This window comes from Cebus imitator, unplaced genomic scaffold (assembly GCF_001604975.1).
Source record: "Cebus imitator isolate Cc_AM_T3 unplaced genomic scaffold, Cebus_imitator-1.0 Scaffold82, whole genome shotgun sequence".
Classification (NCBI taxonomy): Eukaryota; Metazoa; Chordata; class Mammalia; order Primates; family Cebidae; genus Cebus; species Cebus imitator.
Genome location: NW_016107397.1, coordinates 8,626,958 through 8,646,922, shown reverse-complemented (window position 1 = coordinate 8,646,922; position 19,965 = coordinate 8,626,958). Strand labels below are relative to the sequence as shown.

Sequence of the window (19,965 nt, the reverse complement as noted above, 5' to 3'; positions counted from 1 at the left end):
AGTGGTAGCATGGCCTTGCTGTAGATCAGCATGCTGCCACCCCAGCTTCCAGGCCACCGTCTGGGACTCTGGCCAAGGGCTTTCTATGACTGCTGGAGCCTGCTGGGTTTCAAGGACTGGGCTATACATTCAAGGGGTGCCCCCAACAACCCTCAACCTACCACTGAGAGACGGAGTGTGCACACTGCATCTCTCCCCCGTGTCATATGTCAGGGACGAGGCTAACAGGTTCTCCACCAGCCCCCCAGTGGGAGGAGCCTGGCCCCACAGCTCCTGCCCTGATACACACAGATACACACACATTCGTCAGCTTCCTTCTTCTCCATCTCACTTCTCTACCCAACTCCTCTTTCCTGGGGTGACCCCCCCAAACCATCATTTGCACTCCGGTTCTGGCCTCCGGGTCTGCTCCTGGGGCACCCACCACAGGGCCAAAGGAGATTTCATGGGGCTTTGTTTTTTCCTGCTTTTTTGGATGGCTTTTATAAAAAGGAAGCAATTATGTGTGTGTATATATATGTGTATGTGTATATGGCCACAACTATATGTATGTATGTATATATATGTATGTACATATGTGTATGTATTTGTATATGATATGCGTGTGTGTTTGTATATATTTTTCAAAAGATATATATTTTTTTCAGATATATATAAAATCTTGAAAAGCTGAAGCCCTAAGAGCGCTATGGGACTGAGGGGCTGAGAGAACTTTAGCACCACATCACAGGGCCTCACCCCACACAGTCTAGGCTGTCTTGGAGCTGGGTGGAGCCCTTGGGACTCATGCAGAAAGAGTCCATCAATGGAAAGGATCTTGTCCTGGGGCAGGGCCCCAGGCCTCTCTGAAAAGCAAGCCCCGCTGTCCTGCATGAGCCTATTCGTTGTGCACCTCAAGGCCAGCTCTGCAAACGGTGACCCCCGCCAGTCCCACGGAAGTGTGACATCCAGAGTGCCTTGTCCCCCTGCCACCACTTCCCTGGGAGCACTCAGGTTCCCTTCCTTGTGCTCCAGGTGCTGCAGAGAGCAGCGCTGCTCCTGTGGGTCCTCTCTGCCGCTCCGTTCCACCCCAGCCTACACCTCGCAGCTTGCTTGTCCCCCTCTCAGATCTGGTGGGTTTGCCTCCAGTGCCCACTACATAGGGCTCTTCCTGGCCCACCTTGACCGACCTCTTACTTGATGCTACTCCCCAAGGCTTTTCCAGAGGGCTCCATTTATTTGGCATTTTCTGAAACAATCCGCCTTCCCAGATGGCCGTCACATGCTGGAGGTGACTCTATGGCTGGGCCCAAGGGGGACCCCTAACCCCACAATGTGGGGCTGTTTCTAGTTGTTGTGCAGTTTCCCCCACTCTGTGACAAGCACCTTCAGAATATGCTGCTGAGTGACTTTCTCTGAATTGCTTTTTGTTTTTTCTCCCTTTTCTTTAATCATCAGAATCCTATCATACTGCAGCAGTAGGGACCTGAGGCCAACAGCAGCGCATCCTGGGAAGAGCTGGGGCTCAGTGCTGAAGGGCCCTAGCCCTGCCCTGTTCACTGTGTGCTCAAGGCCACCCAACCCCCTCCTTGCCTGCAGATGTGAAGTGGAAACAGAAATATCTACCTGGGGAATGTCATGAAGTCTTAATATGGTAGCTATAAAGTGCCTGGAATATAGAGGCCCCTAATAAGCTGTGGCTCCATTTTAAAAAATGAAGGCTGGGTGCAGTAGCTCATGCCTATAATCCCAGCAGTTGTGGAGACTGAGGCGGGCGAATCACCTGAGGTCGGGAGTTCGAGACCAGCCTGACCAACATGGAGAAACCCCATCTCTACTAAAAATACAAAATTAGCCAGGCATGGTGGCAGGTGCCTGTAATCCCAGCTACTTGGGCAGCTGAGGCAGGAGAATCCCTTCAACCTAGGAGGCAGAGGTTATGATGAACGAGATGGAGCCATTGCACTCCAGCCTGGGCAACAAAAGCAAAACTTTATCTCAAAAAAAAAAAATAATAGAGGTCAGACACAGTGGGTCACACCTGCAATCCCAGCACTTATGGAGGCCAAGGCAGAAGGATTGCTTGAACCCAGGAGTTTGAGACCAGCCTGGGTGACATAGGGAGACCCCATCTGTGTTTTGAATTTTAAAAAATGATTAATAGCAAGAGATGAGAACTGAGAGTCAGGCAGAGGTTAGAACTTGCCTGAGGGCTGGGTCAGGACTCAGGTCTCCTGGCTCCCTGCCATCCAGTCAGGAGCTTCTGAGACAGAGGCAACAGCCACACATGAGAAACAACTCACAAATCCAAGGCAGTGTATCCTCCAAGGTAGGTGAGGTGAGGCTTACTTGGGCAGTGAAGGGGTGAGTGAGGATCGTGTGATGGAAGCCAGTGTAGTCTGTGGCATGGCCAAGGGCAAGGCTCACCCTGGGGAAGACGGAAGAGTCAGGTGGGGCCATTGACAGAAAGGAGGGTCTGTAAGCAGACCTCGGACGGCTTGGCAGGAAGAAACCAGTTCCCACATAATCCCCAAATCCTATGATCCACAAGATGTGCTTTTGAACAACATCTTCATTTCATCTCAGGATTACTACCTCTAGCAATGGAATAATCTTAGCAGAGATAAAACATGGTAAAACAGTAAAGATTAAACAATAATGAAAACACATCTATAACCATGTCCTGCTCCTGAAAGTAAATAATACCTCATTAATTCAGACATAGTCACTGAAAGGCAATTTGGATTTTGAATAAGTCTTGATCACACACAACTCTTCAACATGTTAAGTAACAAATTAAGGGAACTTAGGCAGGCTGGTGGGATCTGCAGGAAAGGTTCATTCCTGGCCATCAGGGACATGAGGTAATTCCCTCGTTAATTGTATGGCAGGGCCAGGCCTCCAAGCATCTTCCATTAGGGGCTTTCTCCTTGCTGTTAGGGATAGGCATTTTTTTTACACTGCAAAAAAGAAATTTGTTCAGCCGCTGTGCAAAATCAGTCCACCTTGTCAGTGTGGATGGAGGGAGCTGGCTGAAACCCACACATACATACATCAGTCTGTTTTTAACAAGAATGGTTTCTGCTGCTTTAGGGAAAGATTCGTATCTCTTCATCTCTAGAAACGAGGTTCAAATGCCTGAACTTACGCCAGGCTGCACATCATTCTTCATGTTTTTGGTTTGAGGTTTTTTTGTTGTTGTTTGTTTTTCCTGGAGACGGAGTCTTGCTCTGTCACCCAGGCTGGAGTGCAGTGACGTGATCTCAGCTCACTGCAACCTCCACCTCCAGAGTTCATGCAATTCTCCTGCCCCAGCCTCCTGACAGGGTTTTACCACATTGCCCCGGCTAGTCTTGAACTCGTGACCTCAAGTGATCTACCCACCTTAGCCTCCCAAAGTGCTGGGAATACAGGCATGAGCTACCACACCTGGCCCATTCTTGATGTTTTTCAAGTGATGTGTTTGATCAGATTCTTATTGGCAATTCTTATTGCCAATGTGGTCTTTTGCTTTATTATAAAGTGTGGCTTGTCTATGCAAAGTACCTTTCTTTAGTTTAAAACTATGCACGGGATGGCGGCATTGGACCGAGATCACCTGCTTTCTCAGCCAGAAATTCTAAACCCATTCTTCTGGGCTTAGAATGCTCTGGCCTCTGTATGTGCCCTGAAATCCTGGTGGCAGCACTGCCAGGTAGAGAGGTCAGCTGTGTCCCCAGCCTTTATCTCCCCATATGCCCCTTTACCCACTACTGAAATGGGCCTTGCTCTTCACCCTCAGCCCCTGGTTACACAGTGAAGTGCAAACACTCCATGTCACAACAACATACAAATAATGAAATGACTCACAAAGCCAGGGCGCGTCTATGGGGAAGGTCTGAGGTCATGTGAACATTGCTTTACATATCTCTCATAGCAGTGGGCGAGTGTCAAAAGGTATCATTCAGCGTTAGTTCATAAATCAGAAAATAACAATATAAATGTATTTAAAAGTGTAAACGTTAGAGCCAGGCACAGCGGCTCAGACCTGTGGTCCCAGCTACTCAGGAGGCTAAGGCAGGAGGATCGCTTGAGCCCAAGAGCTAGCTGCTACAAGTGAGCTGTGATCATGCCACCACACTCCAGCCTGGGCAATGAGTAAGACCCTATCTCAAAAAACAAACAAACAAAAAAACTATAAATGTAACTACTAGGAGAAAGAAAAACAATAACATAACCAAAACTGTGTGACAGGCAGAGTCTGGGTGAGAGAGCATGGTAGTCCCTAGCAAGGCTGCAATAGCTACTGTCCACAGAAGCCAAGGCTTGAGTCAATTGCATACATGGAAGCTTTAAGGGAAGTATTAGAAGAACCAAAACCATGAGAAACCTTCCAAAGGATCCAAGAGGAAAGCAGGCATCTTCACAGGTGGGCACCGACCGGGGAGGAGTCCGTGAGAAAAGCCAAGGGCAGGATGGGAGGCCTGGGATGCCAAAGTGTGGTTTCTCTTTGCCAAGTATCTTTCTTTAGTTTAAAAATATGCATGGATGGTGGCATTGGAGCGAGATCACCTGCTTTTTGTGCCAGTTGCAGACTGACTTTCCCCTGGTGGTTGTGGGGAAGTAGGAGTCATTTCCAACTTCCCAAACAGGGATGTTTCCGTATCCTTAACTCTCCTCCAGAAATAATGCAAGAAACCAGTGATCGCACCTGTTTACAAGAGACAGGCTGGAGGGACACATGCTTTGCACTCTTTTTATTTTTATTTTATTTATTTATTTATTTTTGAGACAGAGTCTCACTCTTGTTGCCCAGGCTGGAGTGCAGTGGCACATTTCAGCTTACTGCAACCTCCACCTCCCAGGTTCAAGCAGTTCTGCTTCAGCCTCTCAAGTAGCTGGGATTACAGGTCCTTGCCACGATGCCCGACTAATTTTTTTTTTCTTTTTTTTCTTTCTTTTTTTTTGAGATAGAGTCTTGCTCTGCCACCCAGGGTGGAGTCCAGTGGTGCAATCTTGGCTCACCACAACCTCCGCCTCCCAGATTCAAGCGATTCTCCTGCCTCAGCCTCCTGAGTAGCTGGGATTACAGGCACGTGCCACCATGCCCAGCTAATTTCTGTATTTTTAGTAGAGATGGGGTTTCACCATGTTGATCAGACTGGTCTCAAACTCCTAGCCTCGTGATCTGCCCACTTTAGCCTCTCAAAGTACTGGAATTACAGGAGGAGTGAGCCACCATGCCCGGCTAATTTTTGTATTTTTAGCACAGGCAGGGTTTCACCATGTTGGCCACACTGGTCTTGAACTCCTGACCTCAAGTGATTCACCCTCCTCAGCCTCCCAAAGTGCTGGGATTACAGACATGAGCCACTGCATCCAGCCACTTTGCACTCTTTACTCGACATTTTTGCATGATTTTTGAGCCATGTGAATATTATCCAACTCAAGAAATTATAATAGAATATTGAATGCCTTTAAACAAAATGTAACTTAAGCCTAGAAGGTTTCCAATATGAATATTGATTCCGTGGCAAGAGGTGCTGTTTCCAGGCAGAAGGCAGCTGCCAAAGGCCTTAGAATTAGGGTTGTTCTCCTGGCTCTGAGGATGCAGAACACTGTTGGGGAATTTTTGGTTCAAGGGGGAACTCCAGCCCAGGGCCTCCTGCTCTGTGGCCTGCTCAGTGCTGAGCAGGTACCGTAGGTAGCTAACTCAATCAGGCATTGCAAAGCTGGTGGTGTTGCTCCTGTGTGATGACCAGTCCTGGTACCCCTCTTCAGGGCTGGGCTGGGGGCTTGGCCATGTCTGTTCTGTGCCCCTGTGCTGCCTCCGGTGGGCATTCACCACCCTGTCCTGGAACTGCAGGGCCTATGGCACCAACCCCGCATCGGTGCCTGTGGACAGGTCCTGGGAACAAAATTCCATGGAGGCTGCGTGAGGAATGATAGCTCTGTGGTCATACTGGCCGCCACAGGGCGATGGACTGCTAGGGAAGGTGTCCTCCTGGCTGGAGGAGGAGAAGTAGTGACTGCGATTATTTTTTAATAATATTAAAGCTAGGAGCAACCAGGCACATGTCTGTGCCAGCCAGGTCATCACCACCATGGGCCCCCAGAGCACTGCTGGCCTCCCATGAGGCATCCTGTCTTCAACCTGCACCCTGTAGTCCAGCAAACTGAGGCTTGGAGAGGCCACATTGCTTGTCCATGGTCACACAGTGAATGATTTGCAGAGCGGGATTCCAACCCAGAGGTGCTCCCCCAAAGGTGTGTCCTTCCTTTGAGGGGCCACTGGCTTCTGTTGGAGAGGACAATTCTGTGTGGTGGGCCCTGGGGTTTGTGGGCCTGAGGAACTGGGACTTGGTGAGGGGATGCTCTCCCTTTGCTTACAGATCAGCGTGGGTATTTACTTCTCCCAGGAAGAGTAGGCATGTGGGGCTTCAGCCCAGCTCCCTCATCACTTTCTCACTGGGAATCCTCCTCTGAGCTTCACAGCCTCGTCCTCATTGTATGCTTACTGGCAGGCCTGCGGTGAGGTCTGGCATGGGAAGCAGCTGCAGGGACGCAGCAGGGTCCCTGACTGGACATGGGCAGTGTAGCTGCTGTAGCAATGCTCTCCTCAGCGTCAGGGTGCAGGGCAGCCAGGATCCTGGAAGCCTCAGACTGGGCTCCCATTGTGTGCACATGGCAGACTCCCTACTCTCCCTGTGAAGGGATGGGGCACAGGTGGGGGGAAGGCAGGACTGGGGGAAGAGCTGGCCCTCTCCTTACTCTCACTACGCAGGGGTGGGGGGAAGGGGAGGCCTGGGGGAAGAGCTGGCCCTCTCCTTACTCTCACTACGCAGGGGTGGGGGGAAGGGAAGGCCTGGGGGAAGAGCTGGCCCTCTCCTTACTCTCACTATAGAGAGGTGGGGGGGAAGGGGAGGCCTGGGGGAAGAGCTGGCCCTCTCCTTACTCTCACTATAGAGAGGTGGGGGGGAAGGGGAGGCCTGGGGGAAGAGCTGGCCCTCTCCTTACTCTCACTACACAGGGGTGGGGGGAAGGGAGGCCTGGGGGAAGAGCTGGCCCTCTCCTTACTCTCACTATACAGAGGTGGGGGGGAAGGGAGGCCTGGGGGAAGAGCTGGCCCTCTCCTTACTCTCACTACACAGGGGTGGGGGGAAGGGAGGCCTGGGGGAAGAGCTGGCCCTCTCCCTACTCTCACTATACAGAGGTGGGGGGGAAGGGGAGGCCTGGGGGAAGAGCTGGCTGCCATCTCTGTGCTGCCTTCGATATTTCAGTGACTTGGAAGGAACAGCGTTCTAGCAGGGATACCCTTGTCAGAGGCCTAAGGCCAGCAGGGCCACATCCAGGAAGTCTCAGGACACCTGGTCCCCATTGTGGGGAGGACAGCCTGTCTGTGGGAGGCGAGGCAGTGGCTGTGATGGCCACTCTGGGGACCTAAGTTCAGGGTCCTGCAGACACCTGGGCTTGGGCCTAGAGTTGGCGGCGCCATGGACAGGGCAGGACATGTGTCCCTGGTCTGTGTGGTGGTGATTAGGATGCTGATGGTAACTGGTGATGCCTGGGGCCCGATGCAAGGATGCACTTGAAGTCTGACCTCCCAGATGGTGGGCTGGGGAGGGGCTCATTAAACCCTTGGATGAATAACAAGGTGCAGGAGCTGGGAGGATGCCCGTGAGCTTAGTCACCCACAAGCTAGAGACCCAAGAGCAGGAAGAACAGAGAGAGGGAAGTATTCACCCAAGCAGAGGACAAGAGGAAGAGCAGACAGAGGGAGGGTTCACCAGAGCAGAGGCCAACAGGGGCAGGCAGGCGGTGTGGGGTTGCCCTGCAACTCCTCCCCATACAGGGTGAGCCCCCTATACAGAGGCCGCTCCACAAAGTCGCAGCCCTGTCGAGGCCAGAGTTCGGCTCTGTTCCCTGAGGCATCCTCTTTTGTTTAACTTCAATAGTTGGGCTGTCATTAATTTTGTTGGAAACCACAGCACCCCATCCGTTCTGGTTTTAATCAGCACAGAAGCTCAGTCGCCGGACCGCATGTTGTCTGTGAGGTGTGGACAAGGCCTGTCCACACGCCAGTGGGGGAGCCCTGGGGCGGCCAGTGGAGAGGGGTGATCGTTAATAAGGAATGTCTGGTCAACCCCAAGCCCAACCTAATTGAGAAACTTAGGGAGCCAGGAGCCTTCCCTCAACTAGGAAGCACAGGGGATTCTGTAAGCAGAGCTGCCCTGGCGGGGCTGTTCAGGAGGGGTTGGGCCGCAGAAGGGGCTGAATGGCTGCCGGGCTCCCAGGAGGAAGCTGGGGGGTCAGAGGTGCAGGCAGACAGGGAAGAGGAAGAAGGGAAGGAGGAGTGGCAGGTGTGGGGCTGCTGTCCTGTCTGCGCAGGCCATGCTGCCGTTGGCAAGAATTAAAGGACTTCCTAAGAGAATGAGGGGGAGGGCCGGCCTGCAGGAGGGAGGGAGAGGCAGGGACTAAGAACCCACAGCCCTCTGCAGCTCCATGGGGAGCAGGGTGGGACCAGGTCCTTGTGGCATGCTCACCAAGTTGTAGTGTCCTCAGGAAAGAAGAACCCGTGTTCACACCTTGTTCCCGTGAAGGATGGAGCGGGAAACAAGCTTCACGGGAAATGCCACTCAGGGCCCACCATTCATCACGGCCATAAGACTGCCCTTTCCGTGCATAGGAGTGACCTCCAGCAACAGAGAAGAGACAGATGGCCTTGCCAGGGTTTCTACTCCAGGGGCCAGCATGGAGTGTGGGCACAGGATGTCCCTGTACCATGGGCGAGTGACTCAGTGGCTGTTTTCTGTGCTGCCTGCCCACAGGGTACCAGATCGCCTACCGCCTGGCCAGCAGCAGCCCCCACACCTTCACCACTGTGGAGGTCGGCGCCACAGTGAGGCAGTTCACAGCCACCGACCTGGCCCCAGAGTCCGCATACATCTTCAGGCTGTCCGCCAAGACGAGGCAGGGCTGGGGGGAGCCACTGGAGGCCACCGTCATCACCACCGAGAAGAGAGGTAAGACCTGTGGGGACCCAGGGATGCTGTGGACGTGGCAGGTGCTGCTTCTTCAGTCAGACCCTCTGGGGTCTTCGGGTACCTGGGAGGCTTTGGCCTTCCCTTCAGAGAAAGAAAAGGGACATGAGCATTTACGAAACACCCACTAGCCCAAGACGGAGCTAGATATGCCGTCCAACAGCATTGCATGTCACACCTTCAGCCTCACACCTGCTCTCTCCGACATGTGAGCTTTGCAGTGACACCCTCAGCCTCACACCTCTCTCAGACACGTGAGATGGTCTCAGGTTTGAGGAGAACAACGTTGCTTGCAGAGGCTGAGTACCTGGGGCAAGGCTGCACAGTCACCATGTTTGAGGATGAGCTCCCTGAAGGCAGCCCCCGGTCTCTGATATTAAACCATATCCCCCGTTGAGCAGGTGCTCAGTAACTAAGTTTTCCAAATAGCTGAATTCCCTCTGAGAACTGCCAGGCGAGCAGGGCTCTGTTCCACACACGGGGTGGCAGGGGGGCAGGTGCTCTGTGCACTGCACTTGGCTTATCCTCCCTGGAGCCCAGGGAGCAGTGTGGCATTAGCTCTGTTTTTTACCAAAGATGAGATGGAGGAATCTGAGAGAGTTTTACTATTTGCCCAGACACACAGCTGTGGAGCTGGGATTTGGACCCCTCTCTGACACCATGAGGCCAGCTCTTCCCGTGAAAGTCTATAGCAGGCGCCCTTCTCAGTAGGCTTCGCACCTGTCCTCAGACCTTGCATCATCCAGGGTTGATGCCACAGAACCCTCACCTCAGCAGCCCTGGCTCCCATTCCAGGTCCTAACATCATGGCCATACCCAGGGACCTTGTGGGAATGAGGACGGGGCGGGGGAGCTTCCAGGCACCCCTGTAGGGACACTTGGAGCACAGAGCTCTGGCCTCGCTCCTATTTTTGTTTTTTTATTTTTGAAACAAGGTCTTACTCTGTCGCCCAGGCTGGAGTGCAGCGATGTGATTGTAGGTCACTGCAGCCTGGAATGCCTGGGCTCAAACAGTGCTCCCACCTCAGCGCCCCCAGTAGCTGGGACTACAGGCACACGCCACCATGCCTTGCTAACTATGTTCTGTAGAGACAGAGTCTTGCCATAATACCCATCTTGGCCTCCCAAAGTGCTGGGGTTACAAGCTCGAGCCACCATGTGAGGCTAATTACTTTGATTTTTGTGGAGATGGGGGGTCTTACTGCATTGCCCAGGCTGGTCTCCAGCTCCTGGGCTCAAGCAATCCTCCAGCCTCAGCCTCCCAAAGCTCTGTGATTGCAGGCATGAGCCCCCAAGTTCAGTCCCCCCACAGCATTCAATGAAAGCACATGCCCTCCATGACCATTACCACTATCATTATTATTATTAATTGTTAATGCTATTAGTTGGAAGGATGGAAGCCCTCAGTCACCACAGACACCCATGCTGTTTTTGTAGCATGAAGCACATGGAAGAGATGCCCCATGAAGGGTGCTCCCATCTTCCTGCTGTCACCCCGGGTATCAGCACTCAAGGCTGTCAGCATCTCAGGAAGATGGTAATGACTCTCCCAAGCAGACATTCTGACTTGATTTTCCAATGTACTCATGTGGTTTTATGGTTCATTTTTCTTAAGCATTGACTGTGCCCCTCCCATGAGCCAGGCATGTGTGCAGGTGCGTCACAGACGCAGTCTCACAGCAAGTCCTCTTATTTCCCTGCGTCCCACTCAACAGCCCCACCCTACACCATGGCACCTGATTATCGGGCCCCGAGATTTCAGAGATTTTCCACCAGAGCCCCCATCCTCTGTCCTCGTGGCTCAGAGAGAGGGAATCCAAGAGACTTGCTAGTTACTGCTGAGTCCAGGAGGGGGCCTCTGAAACAGGAGACCCTGGGCCACCATCCCGGAGGCCAGGAGAAATCACGCGGCCAGGGTGTGTGCTTGCGGAGGCAAGTGCTGATGAAGTGAGATGGAAGCACTCCTCCCATGGCCGCCACTGCGGGCCGACGATCAATTGCCGCTTTACACACACCACACATTCTAATCAGAATCAATAATCTTCATGATAAACAATTAAACAATTATTCCTTCTGCTGCGGAGCTTCTCTGCTGAAATCTATGGGGTGCAGAGGCACAGCAGCACCAGGTGATGGGCACTCCAGGCCGAGCCTGGCTCTGGGCACCCTGCATCCCCTGTCCAAGCTACTGCAGACAGCAGAGGCAGTGACAGCCCAGAGCAGCACTGAGTAGAGGCTGTAGATGCTTTTAGGCTCTGGGTGACTGCGAGGGGGAGAAAATTCAGCCTTAAAGGTAGACTGAGCCCAACATCAGAAAAAGAGAGACCAAAGGAGCCCCCAAGCCCCTGCGACCCCACCTGTCATCACAGACAGAGTGCCTGGTGGTCTGGTGGCCCCAGGACTCCTGTGCAGCTTTGCTCCTGTGTGTCAGTCTCTGCAAGGAGGGGACCGGCTTCAGCCTGTCCTTTGCATTCAGGCAGCTCTCATGGGTGGGCAGTCAGCCTGTTCAGCGGTGTAGCCTCCTGGGGATCCTCCTTGGGAAGGGCAGCCTCTCACATGCCCCTGGTCTGTCCTCGTTTGGTTGCAGAGCGGCCGGCGCCCCCCAGAGAGCTCCTGGTGCCACAGGCGGAAGTGACCGCACGCAGCCTCCGGCTCCAGTGGGTTCCGGGCAGCGATGGGGCCTCCCCTATCCGGTACTTCACTGTGCAGGTGCGAGAGCTACCCCGGGGGGAGTGGCAGACCTTCTCCTCGTCCATCAGCCACGAGGCCACAGCCTGCGTCGTCGAAAGGTACTGAGAAGGCAGGAGGACCTCACTGGGGAACCAGGTCCTGGCCACCTCCAGCCAGCTCCTATCCAGATAGTGGGGAGTCTGTGTGGGGCAAGCAGGCACACCCCTGAGGACACAGGCCCCCTTTTACTTTGACACTCCCCATGCTGGGAACCTCAGAACTCCCGGGTCCTGGAGCCACTTCCAAGGACCCACTTCCAGCCCCTTCCAGGAGTCTGCTCTTCCAGCTGTGCAGGGCTGGTTTGAACACCCCAGGACCCAGGGATTGGTGAGGCGGAGGTGATGGGGGGCTGGATGTAGGGGCTCGAGTCTTAGCCCTTTCCAAGGCTGGCAGTGGGGAGGGGAGCATGTGGAGGAGGGCGGGGCCGGCCTTGGGCATCCCGGGCCGGAGGGACGTTGCTTCCCTTTGCATTCTCAAAAGCAGCAGGGAGATGGATGGTGCCATGAGTGCTGTGCTTCCTTCATGATGGCTGACGAGGAGATAGGAGGGCATGCCTGGGACAAGACAAGAATCTGCCCACTCACCCAGTTCCCAGTTATTTAGTGGACCACTGGGCTCAGCACAGGAGAGGGTTGTGCTGATGGTAGCAGCGGCATCCTGAGGGTCCCCCAGGGTCCTCCTGGCTGCAGTTACAGGTCCATCCACTCTTTACAACCAAAGGAACTGCCACCATTGCACAAACAGGCGTCCTAGGGCTCCGAAGCCATCCCAGGAGTCCTGCACCCTTGCTGTGTGCCCTGCCCAGGCTCTCCTGGGGCAGGTTGGGTTTATAGGCCCTGCCTGGGCAAGGCCACCCGGGACATCTGCCTTGTGCTTCTCATCTGTCTAGAGTTTGGTCACTTGTCACTGAGCTCACATTCCAGGCTGGGGAGCAGGGCTCTTGGAGTGAGTCCAGTGTCCAAGAGCTCTGGAGCCTGCATCAGCACTTAAAAGGGTGGAGGGGCCAAGACAGTGGTCTCCAGGCTGGCTGAGCTTCTTCTTTCTCTCAGGTGGTCACATAGGTCAGCTTTACATTTCTGCAGTCACCCAGTAAGGGGAGACCATGACTTACGCTACAGAGGAAGACCAAGGCCAGAAAAGTTGGTTGCTTGCACATAGCCCCCACCCAGCCTCCATGGTGCCCAGCCAGCCTCATCTTCGAGGCTGCCTGGCTCAGCCCTGCCGGGCTGAACCTGAACATAGGGAGGGAGACAGGTCCCAGGTGTCCCTGGCAGCTCCTCATAATACCACCCTTGCCCTGTCCCGCCCTGCCCTGGGGACAAAATTCAGGCTTTGGAGTGAGGGCTGATTGGAGTTGAGTGCCACTAGTCCTAGATGTGACAATGGTGGGGTTCAAAGAGAAGAGAAGCCCCCCAAAACTCCCATCCCAGGCTTAAGGACCTAGCCCCTCCCAAGGCTGGCATTGGAAAGGATGGAGGCGAAACACTTGTTCAGGTGGGGTGACCCAGTGGGTGTGTTGGGACAGGGCTGGAACTGTGCAGTCTCAGCCTGGCTTCTGCCGCTTGCCGTTGAGTGATCTGGGACAGGGGATGGGTTCTTAGGTATCTCTGGCTCCCTGCAGTTTGAGTTGTGAGGTTTGGAGATGATGATAAGGCCCTCTGGACGGTCACGGTCGTGGGTGCCATTATCACCTTTGCCACCCCCACATGGTGTTCCCAGGAGGTGTGGCTGGGTGTCAATTGGAAATCCTGACCAGAGTCCCTGAGCAACCCAAGGCAGGTCACATGGACCCCCAGGAACTCACGCTACAGCTCCTAGGCCCCCACTGGAGACCACAGACCAAGAAGGTGTACAGCTCGGCCCTCTGCAGCCCCGAAGGACCCACCCTGCCACCCTCTCCAGTCTCATGGTCCAAGCAGTCCTCTGCTCTCCTGAAAACTGAGGTGGAATGGTCCCTACACACAGAGCTTGTTTCCAGCAGGTCACTGCCTGGCCTCCCACATGCAGGCCACAGCATCTGGTGAGGTCCATGTGGAGGCAGGTTGAAATTTAGCAAAGCTGTTCCATCCCCACAACTGCCGTTATGCCCCTCGTGTTAGGAAAGCGGGGCTGCAGCAGCTCCGGCTGGATGTCCCCTCTGAGGTGTTTTCTTTCCCTTGTGATCTAGCCACTTAGCTTCCAGAAGGTTAACACTTTGGCAGGACATCACCACCACCACCACCGTCATCCTCATCGCCATCATCATTGCCAGGATCCCCTCATCCCATCCGGAGTCTGTCATTTTCAACACCACTTCCACGTGTCATTTCATACGATGTTCGTAACCACCATGTGGACATACAGACCAGACTTCTCACTATCCCCATTTTACACATGCAGACATTGAGGCAGAGATATCTTAAGTAATGCATATGCTGGTGCCTCAACTTCTCTAAATGGAAGAGATACTTCCTGAGGTGTTTGTAGCTATCACATTCCATAAGCCAGAAGTCAAGTCTTCATAGACACAATCCATGTTCTGCATTTAATTTACAAGGGTCTGCAATATCTGAAAACCCAGTGTGTGTGCATCTGAACACCAAGCTCTCCACAGTCAGTCTCCCTTAGTAGCCACGTGGTCTTGGAAAAGTCCAGCCCCTGGCTGCCTGCTGAGACTTTGTCTTCTCATCTGTGAAAGGCAGGGCTGGAGCAGAGATCCTGCTGTTCCTTCCATCTCTGCGAGTCCAAGGTTTGCCTCATTACTGACCGCCAGCAAACTGGCAGCCAAGAAATAAGGCAGTCGGAATAGTCAGACTGTCTGCCAGGTTCCTGCCAGCATCACTTACCCTCCGAGCAACAGCAATGGACCTCGAGAAGCACAGCCCTCGTCCCTCCAGAGGAAGGCACTCCTAGTTGCAGATAGCATCCTCCCAGAGTCCTGGAATTCTCCTGGCACAGCCCTGACGGTCAGGGGAGTGTGGCCGGGTGCGCCCAGCCTGATTCAGTAAACCACACAGGATGCTTAGCTTAATTGGCAGTGTGCTCACAGATATAAATAACCTCATCCTTTGTGTAACCACCTGAAAGAAGGAAAAAAATATCCGGCCAGTTTTCCTGAAGGCTTCTGAAACCAAACAGACTAATTGTGTGCCTGGGACTTCATGTTGGAAAGGAGAGGTCCATGTTTCAGGACCGACAGTTTAATTTGATACAGGAGAGACCACTGTCAATTTCCTAATGAGCCAGAACTAGGACAAATGCTTCCTCTGCCTATCAATAGAGAACATGTCACAGGAGAATCCCAGGAAAGTGGTATTTTGTACACTGCCACGTATAATCTCCCTTCCTGTTTAATAATCCTGACAGCTACATTTTACTTTCACCAGTTGCATAAAATCTGCTAGTATCCAAAAAACATAAAGAGTTTAACTGTCTAAATTTGGTGACCATGACTGCATCCAGGGAACATGGATCTAGACCCCCAGGAAGAGGGGTTGGGTTTGAGACGTGTTCAGGCATTCCCAGTGCCTATGGGTGGTTGAAGTTGTGAGGTGGGGTAGCCTCCTACAGAAGTGCGGTAGAGAGGAAGAAGAGAGGAGCTCTGAGCCCAGTGTGACTTGGAGGTTCTGGGTGTCACTTTAGGACAGAGCAGTGGCCGCATGGGCTTAGCGGGTGCCTGTGCATCTGGGTAGTGATGGGCTTGGCCCCTCCTCTGAGCCCTCCCATGGGATAGGTGCAGTGGGTCCAAACAGAAGACAGAAAAACCTGGAGGGAATTAGCACAGAAAACAGCAGGGATTAAATGACTCTCAGCACACCAGCACTAGTTCCATTCAGGTGACTTGTTTTTTTCTTTTTCCATATAATGTAATTTTTTAAAGTACCAGTATTTAAGAATCAGATGAGCCAGGCACCATTGCTCACACCTGTAATCCCAGAGCTTACAGAGGCCAAGGTAGGTGGATCACCTGAGATCAGGAATTCCAGATCAGCCCAACCAATATGGCGAAACCCCATCTCTGTAAAAACACAAAAATCAGCCTGGTGTGGTGCCATACACCTGTAGTCCCAGCTACTCAGGAGGCTGAGACAGGAGAATTGGTGGAACCTGGGCAGAGGAAGTTACAGTGAGCCGAGATCGTGCCACTGCACTTCAGCCTGGGCGACAGAGCAAGATTCCATCTCCAAAAAAAAAAGAATCAGATGAACTTGGGCAAGGATATTATACATGAGTTTGATATTCTTTGTGATGCAGTAGTGATGTCTGAGTCTTTTTGTTAATTTATTTGGTTTGTTGTTTTGTTTTTGTCTGTCACCTGGGCTGGAGTACAATAGCTCGGTCATTGCTCACTGCAGCCTCCAGCTCCCGGGCTCGAGACACCCTCCTGTTTCAGCCTCCTGGGCATCCAGGACTACATGCATATGCTATCATGCCCAGCTAATGTTTTAGATTTTTTATTTTTTTATTTTAATTTTTTTAGAGATAAGGTCTCACTATGTTGCCGAAGCTGGTCTCAAACTCCTAGCCTCAAGTGATATTCTCACTTGGAATTACAGGCATGAGCTACCATGCCTGGCCTATAGCAAATTCTTAATAAACATTTTTAGTGCTTTCCAGATAAGTACATAAAGACAGCAGTGAATCGCTTTAAAAAGATGCTCAGCACTCATCCATTTTATATTAGAACCAAAATGAATGAATGGAGCTCCTCCTATTTAAGACTCTGTGGCTGGACATGGTGGCCCATACCTGTAATCCCAGTACTCTGGGAGGCTGAGGTGGGTGGATCATGAGGTCAAAAAATCAAGACCATCCTGGCCAACATGGTGAAACCCTGTCTCTACTAAAATACAAAAATTAGCCAGGCGTGGTGATGCACGCCTGTAATCCCAGCTACTCAGGAGGCTGAGGCAGAAGAATCACTTGAACCCAAAAGGCAAAGGTTGCAGTGAGCCAAGATTGCGTCACTGCACTCCAGCCTGGTAACAGAGTGAAACTCCATCTCAAAAAAAAAAAAAAAAAAAAAAAAAAAAAAAGACTGCATTTAGCTCTGAGGGAGGAACATGGAACTTAAGCTACGTCCTTCCCTGACATCCATTCCAGAACACTCTGGCTGTGGAGGTCAAGTTCATATGTGTGATTAGCCATCCCAGGCAGTATGTGTACAAACTGGCTTTCTAAATATATTGATTTGGGGTAGCAAGAGTTCTGATAGCAAGTTTGGATAGTGAGGGTCCTGTGTTATCCAAATTATTTATTTCCTGAGTTTGAGATGATTAGAAGAAAGAGGTTAAATGGCAGATGTGATCTCAAAAATATCCCTTTGTCTATCCAGTTTCTGAGTTTGTATGTGGAGACTTGGGAGGCAAGGCATGGGGAAAAGCAGAGGCCCAGGGAGGTGGCAGGCGGCACTGATGGGTTCCTGGGTACACAGGAGGGCTCCAGGGTGCGGGAGCCAGGGAAAACCTTCGGGAAGACAGGAAAGAGCACATCACATGTATTCATTGCCTGCTGTGTGCCATGATCCGTCTGATTCCATGAGGTTGGGTGGTGCGATGACATTTTCACAACAGTTCTGGAAGCCCGGGTGCTGCTGTCTCCATTTCCATAGCCAAATAGAGCTTGGCTCTGAGAAACTGACTTGCTCCAGTGAGTAGTGGCAGAGCCAGCATTGGAATTCTGCTTGGCCCACTCCAAAGCAGAGGTTTGAGCTGGCCTGGCAGCGTGAAGAGTGGAGAATTGGGGGGGAAATTAGAAGGGTTGCAGGAAGGTGTTTCTGCATCCTGTGTGCATTTCTTCTTTTATTGTGGAGTCACCAAAGTCCTGCTCTGCCAGAGTAGGGAGCATGGCAGGAACAATGGAGGTAGGGGTCTCAAGGATCAAACATTTGGGCTGGGAGGTAGACCAGTCATCCACAGGAGCAGTGCTGCAGGGAGATAAAGAGGCAGGTTAGGGTGAATGCACAGAGGTTGCTACGGTCTGGGATCACAAAGCCAGGAGAGGGGATGATAGTGCCGCCCTCTGTGTGTCTCATTTGGGCGGTGGGGCTGCTGATCCCTTAGCTGCTGGAGCTGCCTTCCACCTGGTTTTGGGGCACTGGTGTCGCTTCTGCCAAGAGGGTTAACTCCCATAGATCTGCACTTTGTGTTCCCTGCAGCTCCCAGAGACACTTCATCAATCCTCGTTGAATGAAGTGAGCCCAGCAAAACACAGGCCTCACGCTAGGAACTCTGCTCTCTGTCCTCCTGTGCACCCAACCCCATTTGTCTGGGAGCCGGGCTGATTTGTCCAGCCACCTGACATGCACTTATAGCACACCGCGTGTGCCTGGCTCAGCACCAGACCCAGGCAGGACAGCGGAGAGAGGGGCTTCAAGGAGCTTGCAGTGTGGCTCTAAACCCCCAAATTGTAGCAAAGTGTGAAATACTAAACAGTGTGATGCTGAATATAACTGCAAATCAGTGCCAGAGGCCAGCGAGAAAAATAAATAAGTAAACATAATTGCAAATAAATAAACAGTAAACAAATCATTTCTGCAACACCTACTGTGTGCAAGATACAATGCTAGTATTTACATGTCCTCATAGGCACCCCTCCCCCTGCCACGCTGAGAAACTTCGGAGATGCAGAATAGCATACTCATTCAGATCTGCCTTCTGTAGATCTGCCGAGCACCTCTTGGGTGTTCTTGGCTCTTGGGGTACAGCAGAAAAGGAGGCTGACTCAGTCCCTGTCCTTGTGGATGTCCTTGTTCACCTTGCAGGTGGACAAGGCAGGGAGGTCACATCCTCGTGGATGTCCTATAAAGACAGACAGACAGTCGTCAAGGAAATGTCACCCATTGTGATGCAGAAGATGAAGGGAAGGAACAAGGTGCAGGGGACAGCAGGCAGGGCCGTCTAAGCAGATATTTACGGATCTATAGGAACAGCTGATCCTTAGCGAGCTTGCACCACATGCCTGACTGCTGAGTGCTTCACCTGAGTTTAAGCCTCACTTCAGTTTCACGATGCTTGTGCTATTATCAGCCCAGATAAGGAAACTGAGGCAAAGTATGCTGTCCAAGGTTAACTGGGAGGTAGAAGCCAGGTGGTTTGACCTCATGGTCCATGTTCCTAATGCTCACTCTGCTGCCTCCTGGTATAGGAGGAGAAGGAGCCAGTGAGGCTACAGTAGGCGGTGCAGGTGGACGAGGCTGGGAGGCCACAGGAGGCCACATAACATGTGGTTATCACCCAGACAAGACAAAATAACCTCTAGGATGTAGGAGCAGAGGGGAAATTGTTTGTTTTAGCTTAGCAAAGGCTGTCTCCCAGAAGCCTGGAGCAAAGGTCATTTTTATGTCTGGACTTCAGAAGCATCTCCATTAAAGCTGGGACCAAGGCCAGCTGCCTCCTGTGGCTGTTTTTCCTGTTGTGGATGCTAAGTGCAGAGGGGCTGAGACATGCCTGCAGTCAGGGACTGGGAAGTAGCAAGACCAGACCAGGTTCTGGAGAGCTGCAGCAGAAAGGCATGCCTTGAGGTGTGAGCTGGTAGAGCAACACTGTAATCTGATCTTAAGCAGGACAGTGACATGAAAGCAGCAATAGAATCTGATCATGATTTCCAAAAATGGGTTTCAGTTTTCTAAAAAGCAGAATCTTTCCCTTAAACCAAATATGACCCAGGCCAAATGCATAAACCCGATGAGCATAGAGATGCTGCTAGCTGATGCGGGCCGTGTGGGGCTCAGGACTTCAGAGGGCTTCGGAGTCCTGAGGGTCCACGGGGCTCCTTTTGAAAGCCACTGGTTTATAGATTCCATTGGGAGGGAGGATGGAAGATTGGTTTTCAGGTGATGAGGGCTTCAGCTTAGAGTGATCGTTGAGGAGATTTTAGATGTGGGGTATAGGGGTTGACAGTCCTGAAGCACCCCAAGTTTCCTGGAAACTGAGAGGAGCCCTCACCTGATGCAGAGCCACTGCCCGCCAGGGAGAATAAGACAGCAACTCTCTCACTTGCTCATTCTGAAGTCACATGAGGGGCATCTGAGAGAAGCCAGCCAGCCAGTGACTGAGCATGCACGAGCTGTAGGTTGGGTCCATGACCGACTGGGGCTTGACCAAGAACCCAGCGTCATGTGCACAGAAGAGTGTGGCTGAAGGCTTAGTCTCAAGAATGGCATGGGGCTTGGCATGGGAGACCCATTACATGTAGAATGGCAAGATGGAGGGAGGGAGGGAGGGAAGGAAGGGAAGGATGGAGGGAAGGGAGGGAG

General features: G+C 52.3%; 1 protein-coding gene across 1 annotated transcript in view; it reads left to right on the top strand.

The window, feature by feature from the left end:
• The window catches only part of SDK1 (sidekick cell adhesion molecule 1), a 982,297-nt gene that overhangs the window by 858,957 nt on the left and 103,375 nt on the right, over positions 1–19,965 (top strand). The window contains exons 29-30 of the mRNA XM_017533779.2: positions 8,787–8,981; positions 11,587–11,788. Of these exons, the coding sequence (XP_017389268.1) occupies positions 8,787–8,981; positions 11,587–11,788 (397 nt within the window). The remainder of the gene's footprint in view (positions 1–8,786; positions 8,982–11,586; positions 11,789–19,965) is intronic.